Raw genomic sequence first — 23,304 nt, 5'->3', positions numbered from 1 at the left:
CTGTGGCAAAGTTAGAGAACTGATCTGTGGGAAAGGAATTTGACTCTGGAGGAAAGTTACCTAAATCGGTCAGTAAACCTGTGCTGCGAGATTCCAAGCAGCGCCTCAGCATTTTTAGGAATCTTGGGTTGTGGCCCTTGGGATCCTGAATGTTGAAACTGACCCATACTCTGGAAAAAGCAAGAACTCAGGGACCAGAACATATTGGGCCGGGGAAGGTGCTGAGGGAGTAACTTATTTTCTCACTCGCGGCACCATTAAAATATTAAAAGATTTTGCCTCTTGAGTTATATTTTCTCTGTGAAAATTACTTTGAAAATGGGTCCTAAGTGAACATCTAACCCCATTTTACATCACAGATCCCAGAAGAGGCCCAATAAGCATATATTGTACATCCCTTAATCCAAGTGCTTAAAGAAAAATACCAAAAGAGAGAGTGCTTGGGGGTTGAGCCATCTCAACTCTGGCGTTAGAGTTAATCCCAAGCAGGCCAGACCCAGGCATTCCAGGCAAACTATCCTCTATAACTGTATCATTGCCCTGGGACTGGGACATAATTAATATTCAGCTGGTTTTCACTGTGAGCTACTCTAGATTTTGACTCAGGGGTATTTTCTGTCATTGTCATGACAAATTACCCCAAACTTGGTGCCTTCGAATAGTGCGAATTTATTGTCTTACAGTTCCACGGATCAGGAGTACAACATAGTCTCACTGGGCTAAAATCAAGGTGTCTGCCTTCTGTTCTGGAGGCTTTAGGAGAAAATCTCTTTCACTGCCCTTTCCAGTTTACAAAGGCCACCCACTCACTTCCTCCGCTCATGGCATCTTCCTCCCTCTTCAGTGCCAGCAACGGGGGGTTGAGTTCTTCTCACATCATATCACTCAGACCTTCCCTTCTTTCTCTTCCACCTTTAAGGACTCTTGTGATTATATTGGGCCCAACCAGTTAATCAAGGATAATCTCCCCATCTCAAAGTCAGCTGGTGAACAACCTTAATTCATTTGTCACGTAACCTGACCTAGTCTCAGGCTCCAGGGATTAGGACATGGACATCTTTGGGAGGCCATTCTTCTGCCTCCCACACAGGGATCAAGCATTCAGAGAATTGTTGATACATGTCACACAGATAATTTCCTTCTCTTTTTCACCTTTTCATTTTTACCTGGATTTAACATACTGTTTATTGAGGTCTGGGTAGATGAAATGACCTTTCTTTTCTTTCCTTGTCAGAAATCAAACCACGCAAATTAATCAGGGGCAAAAAACCCTGTGATTTTTGATTTCCCTCCCTCCTGGTTTTCCTCTGGCCAGCATCTCAGAAACAGCCCCACTGGGTTTGCTGAGATCTGGGCAGCGATGCTATTACTGTCCCCTGGGACTCCAGAATGCTCTCTGCTTACTACTGATGCAAGATTCAAGAGGGTATTCATGAACCATGGGGTGTGTGGCAGAGGGGATTGTTTTCCTGATGATAACTGTTTCCTTCTTTGGCTTAAGGAAAGTCAAGAGAGCAATTTGTTTAATCATTTGGAACATCTTTCTGTTCTTCTTTTCGTCTTTGAACACATGTCAGCTACCCCTATCAGATGTCCCTTTCCCTGAATCAAAAGAGTGTCCTGGAACCTGTAGTCAGGGCAGGTAAACTCCCAGCTATTATTCTGAGTGTAAGTAACATAGGAAGAGGAAGTTATGAGAAAAGAATGATTAAAATGTGAGTAAATAGCAATCTACTCTGATTTCATTCCAAGCTGGTTTGCATGCAAATAAGATGAATGAGTTTATAGAATTTTAGAGATTTTTTAACACCAAGGCAAAGAACTTTTCTCCCCCATGTGTCCTGAGAATTACACCTTTGACATACACTCTGTGGTTTCTTTTTCACTAAGACTTTAACTTGCTTTACATCTAATACAGTAAGTAATGTATCCTGACAGTTTTGTATAATCCTACTGAATTATGGAAGAGCAGGCATTGGACTTTTCAACTTTCTGATTCAGAAACAGGTCCATGGAAAGAAGAGGTGACTCACCCCAGTCACATGGTCATCAGCCAGGACTACTTCTTGGATCTCTTCACTCCCTATCCAGGGTGCCAACCTCTCAACACATTCTTCATCTGATTCTGTTTAGAGTTTACTAACAACTCAACTACTGTTAGCTCAGATCTAATGATTCTGAGATTCTTTGCATCAGCTTTGTAGAACTTTATCACAAGGTGTTTACCATCACATGCTGTAGGTAGAGATGAATCCAGAACTTAACTTCTTAGTTTCTCTATTGACATCCAATATTAACCTGGTTTTGTGAAGAAAAGAAATTGAACTTGGTGGGATGAATTCATAATTAAAACAACTAGAAAAAAATGCCCTTCTGATATTTACATTTTCTCCCTGTTGTGTATACTCAGTTAGTTCTTGATTTAATTTAATCACAGAAGATTTAAGAAAAAAAATTTTTTTTATTGGAGTATAATTGCTTTACAATGGTGTGTTGGTTTCTGCTTTATAACAAAGTGAATCAGTTATACATATACATATGTTGCCATATCTCTTCCCTCTAGAAAAAAATTTTTAAGAAAATTTGTTTTGTGGAACACTGAGATGTAATTTATTTCCCTCTCTTTACAAAAAGAAAAAGTTCCCCCCCTATTCAATTCAGTGCATAAAATATAGATGCATTTAGAGTTCTTTTAAATCCTCGCTTGCCAGGAACATGTTCCAAGGTTGAATAGTAAAGGTTGAATGAAATATTTTATTTTCTGAAACAAATTTATGTTACTCGATAAAGGAATTATTTTTATTGCAAATTTATTGTGGGCTAGGGCCAGGTATTTTATTTTCTATTTTAGTTCCCACTTTCCTTACCATAGTGTTGGGTGAGTAAATAATCTTGATGACTCAGTGGAATTGCCTTGTACATCATCCCACCTTCACAGCATCTATGTTAAAGGGTGACTGTGAGGCATAAATGAGGATTAAATCATAGGGCACCTAGCACTATACCTGGCACCTGGAAGATGCTGAATAAAGGGCCCCAGTGCTGACTTATTTGTGTACTTAGGCTGGAAAGGAAGGAACCCCTTTGCTTCTGGCAGTTGTAATCACAGGCCCCTCAGTCCCACAGCTTCTGCTTTTCACTTCTGGACCAGGCTTTGTGCTAATTCACTTATCCAGATGTTTCCTGCCTTTTTTTTTTTTTTTTTTTTTTTTTTAAATCCATTTTTTTTTTTTTTTTTTTAATAGCTACTTTATTTATTTATTTATTTATTTTATTTTTGGCTGTGTTGGGTCTTCGGTTCGTGCGAGGGCTTTCTCTAGTTGCGGCAAGCGGGGGCCACTCTTCATCGCGGTGCGGGGACCGCTCTTCATCGCGGTGCGCGGGCCTTTCACTATCGCGGCCCCTCCCGTTGCGGGGCACAGGCTCCAGACGCGCAGGCTCAGCAGTTGTGGCTCACGGGCCCAGTTGCTCCGCGGCATGTGGGATCCTCCCAGACCAGGGCTCGAACCCGTGTCCCCTGCATTAGCAGGCAGACTCTCAACCACTGCGCCACCAGGGAAGCCCTCCTGCCTTTTTGTACAAGAAGTATATAGCTCTGTCCCTTTAGCTGTCATTGCCAGGAGTGAAAACCTGGACCCCCAAAAGAAGTCTCCTTCTGGAGACTAGTTCTCCTACGTTCACTCTCTCAGTCAGATTCTTCATTTGGTTAATGTAGTCACATTTGAAATTCTTACCTCAGAGCTCTTACCTACAAAATGTCCACACATGAAAATGGCAGCATTTACTAGATTGTTTTGCCATCATTTCCCATATCAGGGAGACCATCTGACATTTCATTTGCTGATTTGTTTGGGGCAGCCCCTATGTTGTATCTCTGAGCTCACACCCATCAGATTCATCAACACACCAAAGTGATGGCCACACTATTACGTCACTAGTGGAAAAACTGGTTGAGGCTACATTCATTTCCTAGAGCTGTGATAACAAAGTACCACAAATTGGGTGGCTAAAACACACAAAAATGTATTCTCTCACGGTTCCGGAGGCAAGAAGTCCAAAATCAAGGTTGTCGGCAGGCCCATTCCTCTGAAGGCTCTAGGGAAGAATCCTTCCTTGCTTGTCTCCTGGCTTCCTTGGCTTATAGCTGCATCACTCCAATTTCTGCCTGTCGTCCTAACTGTCTTCTCTATGTGTGTGTCTTTGTTTTCTTATAAGGACACCAGTCATTGGATTAGGGCCCACCCTTATCCAGTATGACCTCATTTTAACTAATTACATCTGCAAAGAGCCTATTTCCAAATAAGATCACATTCTGAGATCCTGGGTGGACATGAGTTTTTTGGGAAATACTATTCAAGCCAGTTCAAGGTCATCACTGAATTAGCTTCCTCACATTGCTGAGCATTTAGCTTCATGTCCCCTCAGGCACTCACTAAATGCCAATAAATGATTCCATACTTTAGGGCACAAGTATCTGCAAGAGGTTGTACACGTAGTCTCTGGCCTTGGGACCAACTCCTGTCTGACTGGAAAGAAAGGATACATATGGTTGAAAAGATGGCCAAGGGTCATCCTTGGTCCTGTTCAGAGCAATCCCCCTACCCTCTTCCCTTTGGAGGCGGAGTAGCCTCCACACAGACATGTGTCCTGGATGACGGTAACGTATGTACACCTGTCCTTCATCACTGCTATACAGGTCATGTGCCCTCGGCCACCACAGGATGGGCCTCAAGCATTGAGATGTCTGATCCCATCACAAGCGTGGTCCTAAGAAAGTTTATGCAAGATGTCCTGAATGATATGTAGCCCATCTCTTCCAACTCATCTCAAAAGACCCAGCAATTCCCTTTAGTGAGCTCCAGTGATGACAGGCTTACTGGAAAAGGCAACCATATGGCCTCAGGAAGAGTCAGAACAATGACAGGACAGGGCTCATGGATGTGAGAACTAAACAATTCCAGGCCACAGCAAGTCTAGGGCTTTGGCCTGGGAGGGAGCTGGGGTTCTCACCTGTGTGCTCTTCCCATACGTGCCAGGTATGTCCTCTCCCCTCACCGGCCACTGACTGGTTCTTTCCCCCCATTGGTGTCTTTTCCTCTTCCTCATAGTTTCTGATGACTTACCTTCTTCATTGCTCTGCTTCCTTATCATTTAGTCCACCTCCAGCCCTCTCATAAAGCATCTCACAGCTACAACTCTTGCTGCTTACTGCTTCCTCCTTAGTTCTCCTCAGTTCAGACAGGGATCAGATTGGCCATCTGGCACATCTTTTTTACACCGGGCCTCTGTGATCAGGGGCTGGCCCGTCGCTGGATTCACATCCTTTGGCCAATTGCTTACTAAGGTTCAAACAGCTGTGGCTGTGGGAGGGATGAGAAGTGCAGAGGCTGTAAAGGACAAAAACGTCGCTGCCTAGGGTGGCCTCTTCCGCCTCTACAGCCCACGGCCTTGGCAGACACCTTAACTCACATCGCCCAGCCCTCTGCAGGTCATCAGAGTGTACCCCTGGGCTTGTTCCGCCGCTCCCCCAACCTTCTGGCCCCTTTCAGAATTGCTTTTAAAAGCTGTACTATGAAACGATGCCTCCACTTTCCCCAGATGTGTTATTAGAAACAGCTTTACCTAAAATCCATTCATCTATCTATTCTGGGATGCAGTTGAAGGTGGGCTCAGTATTTGACGCAGTGACCCTTTATGAAGACCCATGGGAGAAATTTCTCTCACGCCTTATTAACAAATTGCCATGCTTTCCCTTAACAACTGGTTTGGGTATGTCTTTGGACATAATGAATCATATAACTCACCAGATTTCCCTCTGTACTGCCTGCTAGAAGGTCAGAGTCTAGTCTGCAAAAAGTTTACATGCTTTATATTGTATGGGTTTTATGTACACCCTCTTCATCTTAACTGCCTTAATCTCTATTTTTTTTCTTCAGCCTAATTTCCTTGGTTAGTTTCTGTCTGCCTATAATGTATATGTTTTTATAAGATGTATCTAATTTTTGAAATGGGGTGAAATATAAATAAATTTTAAAATAGAAACTACTGATTACAGTCGTTCCTGTGGCAAAGGTTAAACATCTACTTTTGCCAGCTGCCTTGACTAAACATATTTCCTGCACTCTATAGGTCTGAAATGTACAAATTGAATGTGTGTAAAGGAGAAAGCAATCACTGAGGGCTGGGGTGGTTCCATTTGAGTGGGTGCAGGAAGGATGTGGATAGAGTGAAAAACTCCTCACTGGTCCTCATGGACCCATCGCCCATCTGTCTGCGGGTGCAGTCAAGCTAAGCCTGTGCAACCTGCAACGGAAGCATCGTGCTTTTAGGAGAGAAGGCCTTGTGACTGGGGCTCTTATTCCTCAATGAGGATTTTATTCACTACATTTAACACGTGTAAATTTTACAAAGCAAAAAGAGAAAAATAGCACTGAAAATATGACACAAGCGCCATAGAAATGACTAGAGTTTATTGCCCTTGAAGTTTTTGTTTTTAGACTTTCAGATATAAAGTCATTCATTTTTTTAAAGGTATTCACAGTTTGTTCAATATAAATAATAAGTTATAAAATGCACATATGTCTAGTAATAATTATCAGAAATTGTAGGGCTTTATCTCAGCTAGATGTAACTCAGGAAAATGTCTCTGTCCTGGTCCTGTTCAAATAATTTTTCCTTTTGGTGTTTTGATTCAGGGAAATAAATTCTTGATTATCTACTTTAAGTGATATAATTTTTGAAAACTACCAGACAAAATACCACATTTCTAGTTCATCACACTCCACTACCTTTAGAGAGAGCTCAGAGAAGGCCAGGTCACTTCATTTGGACTTTCAACCAGACATATGATGGTGGAAGGAGACATAGTGTGTGCCTTAGAGCCAAAAAGATGAAATAAAAAATTTGTCATTTGGAATTATCTTTGCACTGTTCACTCACTCTGAAAAATGCAGAGTTGAATGTAATTACCATTTCCATTACAGTGTTATGAAGACTAGGTCATACTAAGCTTTCTCCTTTCAGAACAAATCTCATGTTCTCAGGTTCTCATATACCTGAAGGAGAGGTTAGGATACAGATGGAATACATGGATTACCAAAGATCCATAATGCAGCAAAGATTCTGGCTCTCCCGAACATAATTAAAATATTAATTTCTTGCCCTTTTTAAGTAGTGTCTTGTATCAAAAACAAAGAAGAAGAAATGGAATTCTGCTAGCTAAAATTAATTGCAAGACAAAAATATGGGAGTACCAATATCTTCAAAGTATTGCTAACATGCTTTATGTTTATTACCTTATACAGCTGCACTATTTCCTTATATAACTGAATGATGCCATGCTCAGTGAAGCTCACAAAATTGTAGCTTTGATTAGTGACAGATTAGCCTGACTGGCTCTTATAAGATTGTAAACTTCAAATAAGCATGGTCTGTAATTTGAAAACAGACCCCTAAGAGTTCTTTCCCGTCAAGTAATTTAACAGCTTCTTTTTGTGTGTGTCTGTGTGTCCCAAAGGACGATATCAGAAAACTGGGCAAGCTGTTGATGCATGGCTCTTTCAACGTCTGGACAGTTCACAAGGATCGTTATAAGATGAAGGATTTAATTCGATTTAAGCCCAGCCAGAGGCAAATCTATCTATTCGAACAGGGAATAGTGTTCTGTAAGATACGAATGGAGCCCAGTGACCAGGGCCTGTCTCCTCACTACAGCTTTAAGAAGTCTATGAAGGTAAAGGGGTCCTGTTGCACTTGGGAGTTAGCACAACCCTATGGAGAGAAATGCTGTTATCTGTATTTTACAGATAAGGAAACTGAGGTGAGGTTAATTTACCAAATGCCACACAACAGAGCAAGAATCCACACACAGGCCTGATTCCAGAGTCAGAGCTTGTAATCAGCCACTAGATAGGGCCAGCACTGACACAGAGGTGCCTTTGTGCTGGGTGGAGAAAAGGAACCCAATGGCAGCCTGTCTGGACAAACTAATTAAAAAGTACCCTCTTTCCTCCAGGCAGAGGACTGAACGCCTTGGAGATTAGAGCACGGGCTGGATTTCATCTTCTCAACCACGCATCTTTGCATGCAAGTGTAGGCAATATCCTGACCCTGGGGGTGTAGGAACCCATGTCCACACCAAACATTGCCTCTCACCCATATAAGAAATATTTCATAGCTAGCGATCACACGCACACACACACGTGCTCTTGTGATTAAAATTGGTAGTTTACTCATAGTACTTTTTGTTATTTTTGTTTCTTAATGGATGCTAATTCAGTTACTACTATGTAGAGATTTGTGAAATACTCAGGTATTAAAGGAGAGATGATCTTTTTGCTTAAAGTTGAAGGCTACAGCTCTGCATATGGAAACATATAGTCTGTCTTGTCCTCTGAAACAGACAAGACAAATGACACTGTACCAGGTTATGTTTTATGCTCCTTGGGGCTGTTAACAGAGGACAGCAAAACACTTGGAAGGAAGATGGAAGAAGAGAGTAATCAAGGGTAGCAAAGATTAGAGTGGCTGACAGGGATAATTTTTTAATCAGAAAAGATGGTACAGAAAATTTTCTTCTTTCTTTACAATAGTTAATGACACTTTCAATTCGCCAACTTGGAAGGGGGAGCAACAGAAAGTTTGAAATTGCCAACCAAAATGGACTTGAGAAATACATCCTACAGGTAAAATTCATGCCTTCCCCATAGGTGTCCTTTTCCCTTTCCCTATCGTGTTCCCATGACTCAACCAGTGTTTGCTATCACATTCTAAAGGTCACCCAGAGAATAAAAGTCCTGTCCAATTAATGCACCAGGTGATCTGATACTCATAGTATTTTCTTATTTGTAATTGCAGGCAGCTTCAAAAGAAATCAGAGATTGTTGGTTTTCAGAAATAAGTAAATTATTGCTGGAACAACAAAACAATATGAAAGGTAAGGTTACCCTTGCTGACTTTAGTCTGGAGAGTTATACTGATTCCAACTTTGTAGTGGGTATGGAGATTGGGGATATTGTTAAAGAAAATGCTTTGTCTAGAAAAAAACTGTGGGCACATTTTCATAGTACCTGGAAGCACCTGTGGATGCTTTAGATTGTGTGTGGGTTTTTGTGGTTGTGAGCATGTCCCTTTCACACATACTCCCACATACCCAATTGCCAAGATCCAATTTTCTCAATCAGAAGTCAACAATCTGCAGCCCAGAGGAGGGTCTTCGCCAGAACTCAACCATGCTGGCACCCTCATCTCAGACTTCCAACCTCCAGAACTGTGAGAAATAAACTTCAGTCATTTATAAGCCACCCAGTCCATGGTATTTTGTTATAGCAGCCTGAACCAGGACAGCACACTTGATGAAAATCAGTTAGCCATAGATATAGAATTCTCTGCTGACAGTCTTTTCCTTTAAGCACTTTTGTCATCCCACTGTTTTGTGGCCTCCATAGTTTATGATATGAGTTAAGCTATTTATCTTATTAAAGATTCTTTGCATGTGACAAATTGCTTTTCTCTTGCTGCTTTCCAGATTCTCTGTCTTTTTTTTTTTTTTTTAATGAAAGGGTAATTGACCTACAAAACTATGTTTGTTCCAGGTGCACAACACAGTGGTTCAGTATTTCTATACACAAAGTATTGCTATAATTTATGTCAAAAAGTATACTGCCTGGGACTTCCTTGGTGGTCCAGTGGCTAAGACTCTGAATTTCCACTGCAGGGGGCACGGGTTCAATCCCTGGTCAGGAAACTGAGATCCCACATGCCACACGGCACAGGGAAAAAAAAAAAGTATACTGCCTATGTTTTCTTTCAGGAGTTTTATGGCTTCGGGTCTTACATTTAAGTCTTTAATTCATTTTGAGTTTATTTTTGTATATGGTATGAGAAAGTAGTCCAATTTGATTCCTTCACATGTAGCTGTCTGGTTTTCCTAACACCATTTATTTGAGACGCTGTCTTTTTCGCATTGTATATTCTTTCTCGCCTCCTTTGTCATAGATTAATTGCCCACATAAGTGTGGGTTTATTTCTGGGCTCTCTATTCTATTCCATTGATCTATGTGTCTGTTTTTGTGCCACTATTATATTGTTTTGATTACCGTATCTTTGTAGTATAGTTTGAAATCATGGCTCATGATACTGCCAGCTTTGTTCTTCTTTCTCAAGATTGTTTTGGCTATTCAGGATCTTTTGTTTCCATACAAATTTGGAATTATTTCTTCTACTTCTGTGAAAAATGCCATTGGTATTTTGATAGGAATTGCATTGAATCTGTAGATTGTCTTGGGGAGCATGGTCATTTTAACAATATTGATTCTTCCAGTCCATGAACATGGTATAACTTTCCATTTGTTTGTGTTGTCCTCAGTTTCTTTCATCAATGTCTTATAGTCTTCTCTCCTTGGTTAGATTTATTCCTAGGTATTTTATTCTTTTTGATGCAATTGTAAATTAGATTTTTTTCTTGATTTCTCTTTCTGATAGGTCGTTGTTAGTGTATAGAAATGCAACAAATTTGTGTATATTACTTTCATATCCTGCAACTTTATGTAACTAGTTGCTTTTCCCTTGCTGCTTTTAAGATTCTCTCTTTATTGTTATTTTTTACCAATTTAATTACAACGTGTCTTAGTGTGGATCTCTTTGGGTTTATCTTGTTTGGGACTCTCTGTGCTTCCTGGACCTGGATGTCTGTTTCCTTCCCCAGGCTAGGGAAGTTTTCAGCTATTATATCTTCAAATAAGTTATCTGCCCCTTTCTCTCTCTCTTCTCTTTCTGGAACCCCTATAGTGCAAATGTTAACATGCTTGATGTTGTCCCAGAGGTCTCTTAAAGTATCCTCATTTTTTATAATTCCTTTTCTTTTTTCTGGTCAGCTTGGGTGATTTCCAGTATTCTGTCTTCCAGTTTGCTGATCCGCTCCTCTGTATCATCTAATCTACTGTTGATTCCTTCTAGTGTATATTTTGTTTTAATTATTGTATTCTTCAGCTCTGCTTGGTTCTTTATATTTTCTAACTCTTTAAAAATTTCTCTCTGTGTTCATCTATTTTTCTTTTGGGCTCATTGAGCATTTTATGATCATTACCTTGAGCTCTTTATTGGGTAGATAAGTAATAAGTATTCCCTAATATTTCTTCTGGGGTTTTATCTTGTTCCTTCATTTGGAACATATTCCTCTGTCACCTCATTTTGCCTAATTCTCTGTTTTTATTTTTATATATTCTAGGTAAGTCAGTTACGTTTCCCAATGTCAGAGAAGTGGCCTTATGTAGGAGATGCTCTTTGGGACCCAACAGCCCGCTTCTCTTTGGTCACCAGAGTGATGTGCTCTAGGGCTGCCTCCTATGTGGGCTGTGTGGACCCTTCTGTTGTGATGAGGCTGACTACTGTAAGCACACTTGTAAGCAGGGCTGGCCCCCATCCCAGTTGGCTGCCAGGCTCTGCCTCTTGGAGGAGGCTGCCTACCTGCTGGTAAGCAGTGCTAGGTCCTGGCACAACTGGCTACACGGCTCAGGGGTTCCCAGGACTAGTGCCGGCCCACTGGTGAGTGGGTCTGGGTCCCGGGCCTTCTGGTGGGTGGGGCTAGATCTCTGAATGGCTGGAGGCTCATGGGGTCCTAGGGCATCAGGCCTGCTGCTGGGTGGGGCTGTGCCCCAGAACTAATCATCTAGAGGGAGGATTCCAAAGTGGCACTTGCCAGCACCAGTGTCATCATGGTAGAATGAGCTCCTAAAGATGGCTGCTGCCAGCATCTATATTCCCAGGGGGAGTCCCAGTTGCCTCCTACCTCTCTGGGAAGCTCTCCAAGATTATCAAGTGGGTCTGACCCAGGCTCCTTTCAAACTATTTCTTCTGCCCTGGGTCTTGGAGCATGTGAGATTTTGTGCATGCTCTTTAAAAGTAGAGCCTCTATTTCCTAGAGCCCTCTAACTCTCCCAAAAGTAATCCCCACTGGCCTTCAAAGCCAGACACTCTGGGGGCTCATCTTCTCGGTGCAGGACCACTGAGCTGGGGTGCTCAACATGGGACTTGTACCTCTTGCTCCTTAGGGAAAACTTCTGCAACTGTGATTATACTCCCGTTTGTGGGTTGCCTATACTGCTTTAGACTATACTGCTTCTCTGCCCCTCCTACCCATCTCATTGTGGTTCCTTCTTTATATCTTTAGTTGTGGAAAATCTTTTCTGCTAATCTTCAGGTGGTTCTCATCAATAGTTGCTCTGTAAATAGTTTTAATTTTGGTGTGGCCATGAAAGGAGGTGAGCTCACAGTCTTCCTACTCTGCCATCTGGGCTGTCTCTCCTTTCTTTGTCTTTTGACAGTTTGATTATGTTAGGTATAGATGTGGGTCTCTGAGTTTTTATTTCTTGGAGTTTGTAGATCATCTTGGATATGTAGATTAGCATTTTTCATCAAAGTTTGGAAGTCTTTGCCCATTATTTCTTTAAGTATTCTTTCAGTCCCTTTTTTCTCTCCTCTGGCATTTCCATTATGCTTGATATACTTGGTATGTTGATATGCTTGTTGGTGTCCTATAGGTCTTTAAGTCTCTGTTCATTTTTTTTTCATTCTTTTTCTTTCTCTTCCTCAAATTGGATAGTTTCAATTGACCCATATCTAAGTTCTCTGATTCTTTCTTCTGCCTGCTCAAATCTGCTATTGAGCCACTCTAGTGAATTTTTCATTTAAGTTATTATACTTTTCAACCCAAAACATCTATTTGGCCCTTTTTAAATATAATTTCTCTCTATTTATATTCTCTATTTGATGAGATTTTGTTTTCATACTTTTCTTTAGTTCTTTATGTATGGTTTCCTTTCATGCTAAACATTTTTTTTTAAAGCTGGTTTAAAGCCTTGGTCTGTGAAGTGCAGTATCTTGGCTTCCTCAGGGACAGTTTCTATTGACTGCTTTTTTTTCTGTGTATGGGCTATACTTTCTTGTTTCTCTGCCCATGTCATAATTTTTCTTTGAAAACTGGACATTTAAAATAACATGATATGGCAACTCTGGAAATCAGATTCTCCTCCATCTCCAGTGTTTGCTATTGTTGCTATTTGTTGTTGTTGTTTTTGTTTATTTACTGACTTTTCTGAAACAATTCTATAAAATCTGTATTCATTGTCATGTGTAGCCACTGAATTCTCTGCTTGGTTCATGACTGGGCAGAGATTTCCTTAAACACCTGAAACCAACAAGCATTCCAGTCTTTGCCAAGGGGCTCTGTGGATTTTTTTTAAACAAATTTATTTATTTATTTATATTTTATTTTTTGGCTGCATTGGGTCTCCATTGTTGCACACAGGCTTTCTCTAGTTGCGGCGAGCGGGGGCTACTCTTCGTTGCGGTGTGCAGGCTTCTCATTGTGGTGGCTTCTCTTGTTGTGGAGCATGGGCTCTCGGGGTGTGGGCTTCAGTAGTTATGGCACACGGGCTCAGTAGTTGTGGCTCGTGGGCTCTAGAGCTCAGGTTCAGTATTTGTGGCACACGGGCTTAGTTGCTCTGCAGCATGTGGGATCTTCCTGGACCAGGGCTCGAACCCGTGTCCCCTGCATTGGCAGATGGATTCTTAACCACTGCGCCACCAGGGGAGTCCCTCTACATGGATTTTGAAGCACACCTTCAATATTCAGCCAGACAGGTGACAATTCCACGTTAGCCTTCACTTCCTGTTTGTGCAGAGCCTCAAGATCAGCCAAGGTGAGAGCATAAGCCCTGCTAAGATTTTTCCTGAGCATGCACACAACCCTGGGCATGTGCACAGTGGACTTCTAGATTCTCAGGAATATTTGGAGGTTTTCAAAACCACTATGGATATCTTATTCTTAAGTTTTTCCTTTTAAACTTATTGATTAGCCTATTTTTGCCCCAGCTGATATCCAGTGCCTCAAGCAGCCAAGAAGTTAAACAATCACCCTGGACATTTTCTATAAATGCCCCTGGGGAAAAGGCTTTTCACACTGAGCAAGCTCTTAGTTGGGTTAATAAAGACAGCCTTGCAAGTAGGATATTCCAGGGAATCCCCAGACAACTCAAATAATGACAGTCTACTGGGAATGAGACTTTGAAGGAGCTCCAACCCTGTTCTGTCCCTTCCTACAGGTGCTAGCTTGCTAATTTTCACCATGATTGCAGGCTGTTGGCTTCCAAGGCCACCACCAAGAAGAAGGGGTGAGATGGGACTAGGGCAACTAAGACACCACAGAGCTCACTGGTCATACTGAGATTCATCCATTCTTCTTGAATTAATGCTCTCCTAATTGCCTTTGTTTAATTTCCAGCATTCTGAAAATATTGTGTCTGACTATTTTTGTCAGTTTTTTCCATGCTTTCATTGAGGAGAGAATTTTTGGAGGGTTTTTTTTTCCCTGCACCATTTTCACAGATGTCACTCAGTGTATTCCCTTTAATCGTTAAAAATCATCTTTGCATAGGCTTTACCCTTTCACACTTGTCTTCTCAAGTGATATTAGATAGGAAAATCCACAACAAGCTTCATCAATTGAGTTCTAATATTTCCTTCAGGTAATGTTGCTAGGGTTAAGAGATGCTAGTCTCATGTGGAAAACCTATCTCCTATCATTTACACCGGCAACGGTTTTTGTTGTTTACTAAGAAAAATTATGTAAATGTGAAAAGATAAGTTTGTCTTCAGAGACTTAGCAGGAATGAAACCATTTCATGCTCTTTCTGTGTATTCTCTGATCATGAACTAGTCAGGAGGATGTGAGGGTGGGTGTGAGTCGTAAGATGAAGAAAAAGATAAGAAGTGTGATTGGAAAAACCACCACATTGGTTTTCAGTTACAACCAAGTGGCCTAATTTCTCAATTTGCTCTGTAGGCCTCTGCCAGGAAATGGTAACAAGATCATGTAGTTAATTTTAATTTATATGAAGGTAAGATTGGAAAAAAACTATGACTTAATTTTGCTTTTGAACTTTTAATAGTATGCTAAATATTTGTTACAGTAATGGAATATGCGTGCTCTGGGGGCATAATACAGAAACATATAACAACCCTAGTAGAAAAAGTTACTTATTTTCCCCAGAAACAAACATTCTAATAACAATATTGTTCTAGAAATCCTTACTCCCTAGACCAGTGTTTCACAAAGGGTGGTTTAGGGACAGCCTGCACTGGAATTACTTGAAGAGCTTGGGTCAAATGCAGATTCTGGGTCCTAGCCTAGAACTGTAGAATTAGGATAGCTAGGGCTTATGCCTGGGAATATGCATTGTAGCTTATTAAAGTTTCTGAGCAGAGGCCTTAAACTACAATTTTTAAAACAGTTTTATTGAAAAAAAATACAGCTTTATTGAGGTATAATTGACATAATAAATTGCACATATTTAAAGTATACAATTTGATAAATTTTGACATATGTACATACCTGTGAAAGCATCACACAATCAAGATAATGAACACTTCTTTCACCCCCAAAATTTTCCTCATGTCTCTTTTTATTACCTTTCTCTTGCCCCTCTCTTACCCCACTACAGTTCTCCAGGTGATCACTGATCTCATTTCTATCGCTATAGATTACTTTGATTTTTCTAAAATTCCATAAAGAAAATATATAGCATGTACTTTTTTTGGCCTAGCTTTTTTTTTTTTTTTTTTTAATTTATTTTTGGCTGCGTTGGGTCTTTGTTGCTGCACGCAGGCTTTCTCTAGTTGCGGTGAACACCCTTCGTTATGGTGCGCGGCCTTCTCATTGCGGTAGCTTCTCTTATTGCGGAGCACGGGCTCTAGGCGCGCAGGCTTCAGTAGTTGTGGCACGCGGACTCTAGAGCGCAGGCTCAGTAGTTGTGGCGCATGGGCTTAGTTGCTCCATGGCATGTGGAATATTCCCAGACCAGGGCTCGAACCCGTGTCCCCTCTGCATCGGCAGGTGGATTCTTAACCACTGCGCCACCAGGGAAGTCACAGCATAATTATTTTGAGATGCATTCATGTTGCTTTGTGTAGCAATAGTACATTCCTTTTAATTGTTGTGTAGCATTCCATTGTTTGGATATACCCCAGTTTACGTATCCATTTACCTGTTAATGAACATTTGGTTTCTTTCCACTTCTGAGGGGCTATTCTGGATAATGCTGCTATGAACATTTGAGTACAAATCTTCTCATGGACTTAGGTTTTCATTTCTCTTGGGTAAATACCTAAGAGTGTAATGGTTAGGCCAGATGGCAGGTGCATGTTTAATTTTTTAAGAAATGGCTAAGCTATTTTCCAGTGTGGTTATACCATCTTATACTCCCACAGCAGTGTATGAAAGTTCCATTTGCTCCACATCCTCACCAACACTTGGTATTGTCAGTCTTTTAAAATTTTAAGCCTTCTAATAGGTGTGTAGTGGCATGTTACTGAGGTTTTAATTTGCTTTGATTAATGGTTGAGCGTCTTTTTGTGTGCTTCCGTACCATACATGTATCTTCTTGTTTTCTTATTATTTAGTTTTGAGAGTTTTCTTTAATATATTCTAAATACAAGTCCTTTATTGGATATATACTTTGCAAATATTGTCTTTCAGTATGTAGCTTAGCTTTTCATTCTCTTAAGAGTACCTTTTTAAGGGCAGAAGATTTTAAGTTTTATGAAATACAATTTTTAAAAAAGTATGGATCGTACTGTTGGTGTTGTGCCTGAGAAATATTTGTCTAAAGGTCACAAAGATTTTCTCCTATGTTTTCTCCTAGATGGTTTATAGTTTAAGTTTTACACTTAGGTCTCTGATCTATTCTGAGGGGTTTTTATGGTGTATGGTATAAAGTGTCAATCAAAGTTCAATTTTGTGCACATTAATTGTTGTTCTACTACCATTGTTAAAAAGATTATTCTTCCACCAATTGACTCTTTATATAAGTGCATCTATTGCTGGATGCTGTATTCTGTTTAATTGATCTATTTGTCTGCCTTGACATCAGTACCTTACTATCTTGATTACTGTAGCTTTATAATGTCTTAAAATCAGATCATTTGAGTCCTTTGACATTGTTTTTCCTTTTTAAAGTTGTTTTGGCTATTCTATATCCTTTACATTTCTGTATGTAGTTTAGAATCAGCTTGTTGATTTCTATAAGAAAGCTTGCTGGGATCTTGATTGGGATTGTGTAAAATCTATAGATCAATTTGGTGAAGTGACATCTTAACAATATTGAGCTTAATCTACAATCTAGATTTTTAACTAGATCACCCTGCCCTTCCCTGCCCCACAGAAAAACACGTTTGTTGTAAGGTCATGGCATTTATTCAGTTAATAATTCAGAAACACATTTCTTAAGTCTTCCTCAAGTCCTAGCACTGTGTGCTCTAGGTTGTGACAGGAATGTAAAATATAGATAAGAAGCAGAACCAGACGCTAGCAAGTAATTTAGATTAAAAAAAAAAAAAAAAAAAAACTGAACTGTAAGATCGGCCCAGAGGTGTGGTCCCAGCCCCTTCCTTTCACAGGCAGGCAAACTGAGGGTCAATTTCACACAGCTTTCCTGCAGCAGGACCAGGTCTCCTGAGCCTGGCTCACCAAGCAGGGTCTGATGAAATGTCACTGCGAGTGATGCCCACAGCAAGGGCTCTAGGAATTCAGAGGGGCCTCCGCGCCCTGTGGGTGAGTGAGCGGGAGTGGGGCCTTGGGCTGGTCCCCGAGAGATGAGACTCCAGGGCGGAACGCAGACTTAGGGGCATCAGGCGACAGGGGAGGGAGGCTTCAGAGGTTGCCAGATCAGGAGCATCAGGACCTCACCCCTGCCCAGCACTCACACAGCTCTGACACCCACGCATTATCACCCCAGTTCATTCCTACACCGCCCGACCCCACCTTCAGCCACCGGGACTGCTGGGCACGATAACTCCGGGCCCTCTGGGCAAGGCCTCCGGGCCCCCAGCGAGGGCCTCTAAGGCGACAGGACGGGCCCTGGGAGCCGCTGAGGGGGTGGAGACGGGGCCTCTGGAGACAGCCAGGCAGAAGGGGCCTGTGCCCAGAGGCAGTTACAGAGTCAGAGAGGCTCTGGGCTGGGAAGAGAAGAGCGTAACCCGACGCGTGGGACATGGCGGTGCAAGTCAAGGAGGGCGGCAGGCCCTGTGGTTTGGGACAGCCTCCTCCCGTGTGGCCTGACCCCGTGTGACAGGGAGGCCTAGGGACACTGGGAGATGAGGCTCACCGGGCAGGGGCTCTGGCGGCAGGCGGCTTCGCAGGGGCAGCACGGCGCGTGGTACAAGGCAAAGCCCCTTTGTGGCACAAGGCATCGTACAAGGCCGCAGGCCCATCCTAGCAACTGGGCAGCTCGTGCCGTCACATGCGTAATAAAGGTGGACCCACGAACCTTTGAAATCACCGAGCTGCCGTCAAGGGAGCATGTTCAGTGATGACTTGGAGCCTGGCTTGAGAGGTTCATGGGTAGAGTGGAAGGAAATGAGGTTGAGAGAGAAGGAGGTAAGCCTCGAGTATCAGTTTGGGTTTAATGCAGGTGCAGGCGGTGAGGGACACTGGAGGTTGAGACCTGGTGCTGTTCTCACAGCTGGGACAACACCCGAACAAAGAATGTGATTCTCATCCTGTCCCAGAAACGCATGATGTTTGCCTTACCAAGCCATGTAATTTGGGCTCGGGTGGAAAAAGTGAGCACTTAATGGGCCCATTGTTTATTTCTTAATTCAGTGCTAATGGAGCTAACTGTGGAAACGTGGATGGACTGAGAATCAAGGCACATAGGGGACACAGCAGGATGGGCAGAGAAGTGGGAGGGGTTGCCAAGGCCAAGTGAGCCAGGACTGCAGAAAGGTTTTCCAAATTACTAAGAAAATAAGACCAAGATCTACACACTTTCATCAATTTTTATAGTATTCTGTGTGTACATGTGTATAAAATCAACATGTAAAATCTATTCAAATTGGCTTACATTTGAGAGTGCTGCGTTTTTTTTGTTTTTTTGTTTTTTTCATTTCAGGCCGGGGGAATATACAGTTTGAAGCGAGCACTAGGTGTGTACTGATTTTTTTTTTTTTAAACAAGTGTTAAATGTTGCAGATAGTTCCTATTGATTCTACATCATTGCTTTCATTGATTTTCTTCAACACTTAGCTTATTACAAGGGATTTCCAATTAAATTTTAATTTAATTTTTCTAATTAAAATATATTAGCTCCCTGACCCCACTGCCAGCCTAGGGTATCTTTCCTAATGCTTGCTTGCTGAGTTGCAGTTGAGTCATACCTGCCGTTCTGAAACCTCCCGTAAATGCCTTTGCTTCTGGCTGTTTTCTGGAACTTTCCTCTGAGGACCTCCAATTCTACTCCTATTTTCACTTGACTGCCCTGCCTCCCACTTTGCATGTTAACTGGTTCAGCTTCCCTCATTCCACCCAGAACTCTCCTGACCCTCATTGTTCCTCTCTTCATTCCTCCCTGTCTGGAGGAAGATACACGCAGGGTATTCTTTCAGGGTTCAATTCTCACTGGTGCTCCTTACCCCATCTATTCCTTAGAAACTCTCCATCTCTGATTCCTCTCCCCCTCCAAGGCACTCAGGACGTACCCCATAAATGCTTGTTGAAGAAACCTGTAGCCTGTGATCCAGTTCAGGTACAGCCTGCTTAGTTTTTTAGGCTCATTTGGCCTGTTCCTAATAGAGGCACCCCAGGCCCTAAAACAAAGAGATGATAGTGATGGCAAGGGGTGAGGGCTCTGGTGGACAGCTGAGTCTCCCTCCTCTCTGTACCCACTCCCTTAAGGAGTACCCTATCACAGCATTTAATGTGCTGTATTATAATTTTATGATGTGTTTAAGTTTTCCTCCCCATTAGACCATGAATTTCCTCTAGGGCATAGAGGTTGTCTTATTAGTTTTAGCTTCCCATGGGCCTCATATTATACAAGGGCCTGGCACTCATGTAAGTGCTCAGTAAATATTTAGTGAATAAACAAATTAAAAAACTGGTTGAATAATCACATCAGGCTAGCAGACCACTCTGCAAGCAGAGCTAGGAGGTGATGAGGGTTAGCTCAGGGCACATCTTATTCATCTCAGACCTCCAGTGCCTAGCAAGTGCTTATTTGTTGAGCACTTGAAACAGCTTTTGAGACAATGAAAGGGGATTCCATCTCCTCACTTCAGATTTGCAGCCAGTTAGGTGTTAACTATATAATCCAGCAGGTGGTATCCCTTGAACATTCCTTTGCTGAAGGTCACCAGAGAGCTGGGGCAATTCTATACCACAGGTAGAGGAGGAGGAGGAAGCAGGTCCATAAGGCTTTAGCTGGGGATAATCTGGTGTGAGCCAGCGCCACTTCAACTAGTACAGAACTAGTGTAGTGAGGTCATATATATTTCTCTAAAGCAAAGGCAGTGAAGTGGAATTTGCACCCTGGATTGAAAATATGGAAAGAGCTACCAGTAGCAAGGAAGTCTCAGTCCCTAGCACATGCCAGATTAAAGGTAGGATCTGATGGGAGAGTGGGGCATGAAAGCAATGGGGTGATACCAGCTGCTTAGAAGCTGAGGAAGACATTGCTGGATTCTCAGCCCTTCCTTAATTATGTGAGTAAGAAGAAAGGTATAAAATCAGCTTCCTACTATTCATTTGCATAGATCCAGTTAAGCCAGAATTAAAATGAAAGGCAAATGTTTCACACTGAGAAGTAACTTCCTCTTTGGAAGAGCTGTCCTCTTAAGGAAATGGTTGTAGGCTAAGAGCATTGCCAGAATGTCCCTGCTTTGGAATAAAGACACTGGATGGTGGCACTGTATTTCTTGCTCTATCCAGGGTTTATGGACTTCATCTCCTCCCAAAGCTTTCCTTGGAAAGGTTAGGAGCACTTGATCAGGGGTTTCCTCACAAGATTTCAGCTCTAACTTCTTTGTGTGTCAGTTTTCTGGTAGGCAGAATTGGGCATGGGATCAAAAAGAAAAACAAATGTGGAGGCATTTTTATATTTTATATTTTAATGACAATAGATTATGTGTTTATGGGGCTTGAATGTGCTGTTTTGGTTGTCATCTTTTCTTTCCTTGACTATTTAAAGATAATCTTTTCCAAAAGATTATGCTTTTACCACTGCCCATAATCAAAGTATTGGGAATTTAGTATTTGAGACTTTGGTTTTAGATTATCATGTGATTAGTTTGGTGGGACATGTAGTATGTCTTCAGGTATACACTTTATTTGGAAAAGGGCTCTGAAAGGAATTTTAGTTCAAAATACATTTATTGAGCACCTATAAACTACAAATTCCTTGTCATTAAGGAAACATACACAGACCACCCCCTACTCCAGCACAAGGCTAACTAGTGTATGTTTCCTCTTCAGACTTCTAGAGCCTTGGATGCTAATGAGCAGGATATGGCAAATTAACAGGAAGACGTCCACATAATTAAGAAATGGAATTTTCAGTACTGGTTAACAAATACTAATGGCAATGCCATTTAATAAGGCTGTTATTCTCAATTAGGGTGTGTATGTGTGTTATAAAATTGTATATTTGAAAAATGAAAAATTACCTATTTTCTTCTTAGTACAGACTAGGAAGAGTAAGGCTTGAGAAAAATTGTGGCTGGTGAGAGTTCATGAAATACAGTCCCTAAATTTTCTTCACATGATAAGACCTGTTCCTTTATGTAGCAGAATCTCTGTGAGATATGAAATATTTGTTTTGTTTTCCTATGGAGACGTAACTGGCTTGTGAAAAATGCTTTTAAGAAAAGATAAACAATATTTTCATCTCTTAAATAATTGGCTTTATCCCCCGATACTGTCGCTGATCAAGTCATATCTTAGCTTCCCACTCAACAGTGACTCTTCAGATTATCAAGGACTATTAGAATATTGGGCTTATCCACCTTGTATCATAAAATATGTTTTGTTCTTGAGGTGTTCAACTCCTTTTTCATGTTCCAAGAATCCTTTGAAGAGACCTTTAACAGACCCTTTGCTTGAGGACAGAAGGGCCAACATTGGTACAATCTACAAATTTGCAGATATGAGCCAGTTGATAAAGTTATAACTCCTCCTTTACCCAAAACATAAAGATGTGGATTGTCCAGGTGCTTTCTTTTCTTCCTTCTATCTCTGTCCAGCTAATTCAAGGTCATCAGACTCAAAGGCATGAGGTGAACAGAGGAATAGCTGACATTTAGTTACGGGTATCCTAGTCTAGGCTTGGTTGTAGACTGTGTCCGTATATGTTTATGTGTGTCTGTGTGTATCTGTTTGTGTGCACACATGCATGCACACACCTTCAATGCTAGGAAAGCAGGCGGCTTTCAGGGGACAGAAAGACAACACGGGAGTAACTGTTAGGTCGATGTGAGCTTTGGTGACTTTTTCACCAGTTAAGTTCACAAAAAACAGTCAGCTCTTCAAAAGATTGGCTGATACCTCAAAAAAACTGAGAGTTACATTGTACATGTAGTATAGGACACTGAAAATACCAAATGCTGGTGAGGACATGGAGCGACAGGAACTCTCATTGCTGACAAGAATGCAAAATAGTACAGACAGTTCGGCAGATTCTCACAAAGCTAAAGATAATCTTACCAGATGGTCCAGCGATCATACTCCTTGGTATTTACCTAAATGACTTGCAAACTGTAGTACATCCATACAATGGGATATTATTCAGCAATAAAAGAAAATGAGCTATCAAGCCATAAAAAGTCATGGAGGAAACTTAAATGCATATTGCTAAATGAAATAAACCAATCTGAAAAGGTTACGTGCTGTATGATTTCAAATATGACATTCTGGAAAAGAGAAAACTATAGAGATAATAAAAAGATCAGTAGTTATCAGGGGTTAAGGGTAGGGGATGGGACATGAGTAGGTGGAGCACAAGAGATTTTTAGGGTAGTGAAACTATTCTGTATGATATAATGGTGGATGCATGACATTATGTATCTATCAAAACCCGTACAATATCATTAATCATTAGAGAAATGCAAATCAAAACCACAATGAGGTACCACCTCACACCTGTCAGAATGGCCATCGTCAAAAAATCTACAAACAGTAAATGCTGGAGAGGGTGTGGAGAAAAGGGAACCCTCTTGCACTGTTGGTGGGAATGTAAACTGATAGAGCCACTGTGGAGAACAGTATGGAGGTCCCTTAAAAAACTAAAAATAGAAAGGAAAAAAAAAAAAAAAACTAAGAATAGAACTACCATATGACCCAGCAATCTCACTACTGGGCATATACCCTGAGAAAACCATAATTCAAAAAGAGTCATGTACCACAATGTTCATTGCAGCACTATTTACAATAGCCAGGTCATGGAAGCACCCTAAGTGTCCATCGACAGATGAATGGAT

The 23,304-nt window shown here is 41.4% G+C and overlaps 1 protein-coding gene across 4 annotated transcripts in view; it reads left to right on the top strand.

Annotated features, from left to right (window-relative positions):
* The window catches only part of MCF2L2 (MCF.2 cell line derived transforming sequence-like 2), a 240,006-nt gene that overhangs the window by 206,347 nt on the left and 10,355 nt on the right, over nucleotides 1-23,304 (top strand). For all 4 annotated transcript variants that reach the window (XR_014262970.1, XM_082459952.1, XM_082459954.1 and 1 more), the window contains exons 23-25: nucleotides 7,517-7,732; nucleotides 8,592-8,684; nucleotides 8,857-8,935. Coding sequence is in view for 3 of the 4 variants with exons in the window: in XM_082459952.1 (XP_082316078.1) it covers nucleotides 7,517-7,732; nucleotides 8,592-8,684; nucleotides 8,857-8,935 (388 nt within the window). In the remaining variant the exon portion in view is untranslated. The remainder of the gene's footprint in view (nucleotides 1-7,516; nucleotides 7,733-8,591; nucleotides 8,685-8,856; nucleotides 8,936-23,304) is intronic.

The sequence above is a fragment of the Balaenoptera physalus genome, assembly GCF_965194825.1.
Source record: "Balaenoptera physalus genome assembly, chromosome: 4".
Lineage (NCBI taxonomy): Eukaryota > Metazoa > Chordata > Mammalia > Artiodactyla > Balaenopteridae > Balaenoptera > Balaenoptera physalus.
This window is presented reverse-complemented; position numbering and strand designations above follow the sequence as displayed.